This window comes from Athene cunicularia (assembly GCF_003259725.1).
Source record: "Athene cunicularia isolate RWA chromosome 1 unlocalized genomic scaffold, athCun1 chr1_part2, whole genome shotgun sequence".
NCBI lineage: Eukaryota > Metazoa > Chordata > Aves > Strigiformes > Strigidae > Athene > Athene cunicularia.
In genome coordinates this window covers 17,457,675-17,462,973 of record NW_020799092.1, presented here as the reverse complement: position 1 = coordinate 17,462,973, position 5,299 = coordinate 17,457,675, and the positions used below count along the sequence as shown (strand labels likewise).

Sequence of the window (5,299 nt, the reverse complement as noted above, 5' to 3'; positions counted from 1 at the left end):
ACTGTGATTTTCCTAAACATTAATGAATTATGAATCTTTCAAACTGAATAATGTTAATCATAAAAGGGTTGGGGTTTTTTTACCAGGCTGGATGTAAATTCCCAACACAGCACACCAATGGATTTAGAGGTGGCAGTGCTCCCTTCCATGGTGTGTGACCAAACAAGACTTATTTTTAAACTTCACAGCCCTGATACCCAGCTCCACTGAAAAAAACCTACCTGGGAGTGTTCCTAGCAGGACACAGAGTGGAGTAGTCACAATGGGCCATGACTCTGTAGTAGTCAGGCTTGAGAACCACCTTCCTGCTACAGTTTCCCAGGAGAAAATACAACCCCAGGCAAAGCAATTGTTCCACTTTTTCCCTTGTGGTCTCAAGAAGCCATACTGGCATTGAGCACTGATTACCAACAGAGCCATAAGCCTTTTTCCTTTTAACAACAGCTTGGGTTTGAAGCAGCAGCTGGAGCTGAGAAGATGTGGGCACTGGAGTGTGTCCATGACCCATGTGTGGCCTTGTGCCACCAGTTCTTCAGGCATGGTAACCTATGGTACAGACAAAAAACACATGGACATGAATGCAGCTGGTGTCACAGTTTCTCAGCATATGCACATCACCTTTGTTTCTTCTTTCTAGCCTATTTTTAAAATTCCTGTTCAGGAGAAAGCTGTCTTGAATCAAGAAAAGCCAAACTAGTTTGATGCATTACCAAACGCAAACAGTTTTCTTTATGAAACAGTGGGCGGATTTTCTGCACAAACACATATTTCATCTTTATTCCACCCTTCCATATGATTGCAATGTAACTGAGAAGGTGATTACCTGAAACAGATATCTGTTCCTTTCAGAGCTTCTTGGTGTTTTGCTTTTTGTCTGAGGTTTACATTCTAAGCAAGAAAAACAAGTTATCCTGTGAATACTGCAGGTGACAACATGGTCTGTTGTTTACTGTACCAAACAGTGATTCAAACATTTGGCTTAATTCCGTATGCAGTTCTCCTTTTCTGTGCGCAACTGAATAATGTAGTTGTGAATTTGTGATATGGGGACAGCACTTCCCTACTCCACAGGAGTACCAAGCTCACTTATCATCAAGGAGCATTCAGATGAAATACTGCTGAGAGGCAGGGTTGTTCTTACACACTTTGAGGAGAGCCCTAGATTTCATTTGGATTGTTTTAAAGACATTTAAAAATCCAGAAATGTTCCAGAGTGGCTTGTTTTTAAACGGGTTTCCTGCAGAAGATGAGGGGAATTTTGGAGCAGAGCAGTGACTGTCTGTTCCCCTGTACAGCTGCTGAGCTGAATGGGACCAAGCTTTCTAGCTGGTGCTGTGAATGTGGCGATCAGATGTGGTCAGATCCAGCAGAGACCACTGTTACAGACTAGGAGACCTTGGTCCAACACCCTAGTCTCTTTAACTGGGCTTTACCCATTGCTGGAGGAGATGTGACTTGTAATTAACCTGACTGAGAACTCTTTCCAAGTCAGGACCTCAGCATGCCCCTCTGGGGTGGACTTGGGATCAGTCCCTATGGAGCAATGGGTGCTTCTGGATCCAAAGCTCATGCCATTGCTTGCAAGGTGTTTGTTTCTGAGAGGTGATGACATAAGTTATATCATTTTGTAGGAAATTAATGTAAAAATGAATGACCGTGTAGGAAGGGAAAGGGATAACAAAGTCAATCAAACTGGTTTCAGTCACTCACACTCACACTCATCTCCTGGATTTTTTATTCCTTCTCACAAGACCCACTGCTGTGTGTGGGCCAGACCCTCCCTCCAGGATGGCTTTGATGACATGGAGGATGAGGAAAGCCAGATATTGAGTTCTTGTCCAGTCTCTTGGTCCTCTGGACTGATGATGATGAACTGGGTTTTGGACTCAACTTTCATAACCTAAGGATTCAACACTTTCTTGGAACTCAGCCTCGGGATCCTGCAGCAAACATCACTTTCCTTAGTGTTCGTGTGATGTCTCTCTGTCATGGCCTTGGCCAGCATGGAGACCTTTCTTCTCACCCTCACTCTCTTGTTTCTTCTGGAACTTTCACACATGGAGACATTTCCATCCATGCTTTGCTCTGATCAGTCTTTTCATTTCCCTCTCAAATAATTAAAATATCATGAGATGGTTAAAAAAAGCAATAGCCATAGCAACCCTTTGTTAAATTCCAAACACCTGGGCCTGAAAGAACATCTCTGTGACTGAGAATTTCACTGGTATTTTGGTCATTTTTTCCCTTCTGTGCTGGGAAGCTGGAATGCCAAAACATCTGTACCCGTCTGTGATTGCACGCACGCTGTCTGGGTTTTTGCAATGAAAATATAATGGTACGAATCTGGCAGCCTGGAACATGCATCTAGTTCAGCAGATGCCAATAATGGCTGTAGCTGAATATTAGATATTATTAAGAGGAAAATAAGACTCTGAAATAGCATATGTTGGCTGGTAACAAATGTCTTCCTGATGCTTGGAAGCATGAGATTCAGCATGGGAGTTACGTGCTTCGATAAATCTATTGCAACATCACCGCCAGCTCAGTGTACATATTTCAGAAGAGGACTTTGGGAATCCTCATGGAAGGGAGAGACAAAAACCATCAACACACTTGAGTAGCAAATGTTGACATATACACTCCTAGTCAAGAGCACATACCTATTGTAGGTCAGATTCACTGGCAAACCCAACCCATAGCACAGAGATTTGTTGCATGGTAAGGTCAGGATCACTGCAGCGGTTTAAGCTGTGAATTTAAGGGTTTAAGCCCTGCAGTTCAGTACTCAGTCAGGAAATTTAGAAGGATGAAGCAAATGAACAGGCCCCATATTTTCATGGTGACAGCAACTGAGTTGGCTTCCCCTGGCTTGAGGGGGGCTGTTGGCTGCAAGCACCTGCGTGCTACTCATGGCTTTTCAGGCGTTAGCCATGTGTGCTTGTGCTGCAGGACCTGCCCCTGAGATATCTCAGCTAAAATCTTGCTGGTATAGTAATAGGGGTATCTCCCCAGTGCCCTCCTTCCATCTCCCTGGGGTCGCTTTGTGGTGGCAGCCCCTGTGGAGGACCTGTAGGTGCCGTGAGACCAGCATAGGTCAGCACTGGGGTACCCTGCCTGCGTCACCTACTTCTGGGGGGCGGAGGTGGGTGGAGAAGGACCCGCCCGTGCCCAGCAAGGAGGAAACCTGACTCCTGGGAGCTGGATCTCAAACCCAGAGCACCGCCAACTCTGTAAAAGAAAATAGCAGAAGGAAAAGAAACAAGACAGAAAAGAGGAAACATCTGCTTCTCTGTGCCTGAAACGTTGCAGAGGTAAGGAAAAAAAAAAAGAAAAAAATTATCTAAACGAGCCTTGGCATAATAGTGGGAGTATGTGATCATTCGTATGTCACATGCAGAACCTCTATGATTTTACTGACAAAATTCCCAGATGGTCTCATGTGCAGCATTGCATATTGTGTGCCCTTCATGGCCTTGTGGCCCTCCGGTGTGGGGTCATGGCATCCTTCTGCCGGGTCCTGGCAGCAGTTCCACTGTGCTCTTGGTTGCTCCCTTTGGATGGAGGATGGCTATTTTCCCTGACAGCAGCAGCTTTGTCATTGCTGTTCTTTTGGCTCATGTAATTGGCATTTAGTATTTTCAGTGGATTTTACAAATAGTGGGAAACTTGTGTCTCCCCGAAGAGGCGTGATAGACACTAGCTGGTCCATCAAGGCAAAGAGGGCTGCAGAGGTTTGTGATGAGCAAACTGTGGGTCTGTTAGAACTGTTAGGAGGTTTAATGAAGCATTGCATCTAAGTCTCTGTCTTTTGGACATAAACACTAGAGCAGAGCATACAGTGCCAGGGACTTACCTGAACAGTGGCTTCCTGTCTGCTTATGGATGAGTAAATTTTGCTCCAGCTGCTCCAATACCTAGACAGGGGGGATGAAGGTACAAGCACAGATTTCTGGTGTTACTTGAAATGTTAGAGAAGGTATTCTGCCTGCTCACCTGCTGCTATTTGAGAGCAGTGTTGGTCTCCCATAGGTGCTATCCACCATCCTGAAACCTCTGGAGGTGTCTTGGCTACTGTGGGGTGTCAGAGTTGACATGCACCCTTCTGCTTGTGCACCTGAGCCTCACTGGGGATTCTGCACAGCAATGCCAGGGTTCAGGGTTCCCTTTCCTTTTCTGGAAGAGCTGCAGCACTTCCCAGATTGGTGGCATGTAGCCCAGAGTAGGTGAGCTCCAGTGCCTCTCAGCAAAATTTAAGAGTATCCCAGCATCAGGATGGGTGTGCAAGGGCCCATGACTTGATCCTTGTCCTGGTCATGCCCCAGCCTGGCCTGCCAGTGCCCTGAGCTGTGCCTGCTGCAGGCTTCAGAGGAGAGCAGCTGTTTAACCAGACACAGGTGTGGTGTGGCAGCTTAAGGCAGAATGTGTTTGCAGGTTCCTAATCATAAAGGAACAGAAAAGGAGAAAACAGGTCCCCAGCTTTTGTTATTGCAAAGCCCTTCACGATTCAGCCACACAGTAAAGCTTCACCTCTTCTCAAGGGCTCTTCCAAAGCACCTTGTTTCGGTTGCTCTTGAGCTGGTTCCACTTGGAAATGGTCCCTAGCTGGTGGCTAGCATGGTCAGCTGGTGTCACCATGTACTGCAGGCAGCAAGGATGCTGCTGATAGTTGTAAGCAATATCCTACATGTCCTCTTGTATGCTGGGCTGTAATGATCTGTAACAGCAAGGTCAGTGTATGTGACCCAACCAACTAATCTGTCATTAGCCCTTAAGGACCTCCTTACAACTGTACCTCACTATAATGGTTTTAAAGTATCCAGCCTGGGAATACTGTAACTCTGTGCTTTCCGAGTTCGTGCTGCCCTCTATCTCTTCTGGGATTTTGTATCTTTAGCTAGATGCTTTCATTAATCTCCTCAAGCTCTCACCCTTCTGCAGCCTCTTCCATCACTGCTGGGTGGCCATGAATGCTGTCTGGGTCAAAGGCAGCACCCCTGAAGGGAGGCAATCAAAGGAGAGAGTGTCATCAAATTGATGACCCCGCTCCAGTGTCTGAGCATGCACTTGGCAAGAAACCTTGTGGGTTAAAGCAACAGTGTGCTTAATCCCTGCCCTGGGATTAAGATGAGCTTTTCTGATCAGGAAAGGCAGCTGCAATCAGGCCAAGGGATCTAGTGCTGGAAACTAGAAACACTGGTGGAGGAAGCCAGCTCTCCCCTGTTGCAATCCCGCAGCATGGCTGTGTTTCCTGATGACCTGAGGATGGGGATTAGCGCTGGGGAAAGTGAGGGGGGTGGGG

At 46.5% G+C, this 5,299-nt stretch overlaps 1 protein-coding gene across 1 annotated transcript in view; it reads left to right on the top strand.

The window, feature by feature from the left end:
- The first annotated feature begins 477 nt into the window (after positions 1-477).
- Positions 478-5,299, top strand: part of SVOPL (SVOP like) — a 21,783-nt gene continuing 16,961 nt past the window's right edge. The window contains exons 1-2 of the mRNA XM_026863873.1: positions 478-541; positions 1,815-2,084. Coding sequence (XP_026719674.1) covers positions 478-541; positions 1,815-2,084 — 334 coding nt within the window. The remainder of the gene's footprint in view (positions 542-1,814; positions 2,085-5,299) is intronic.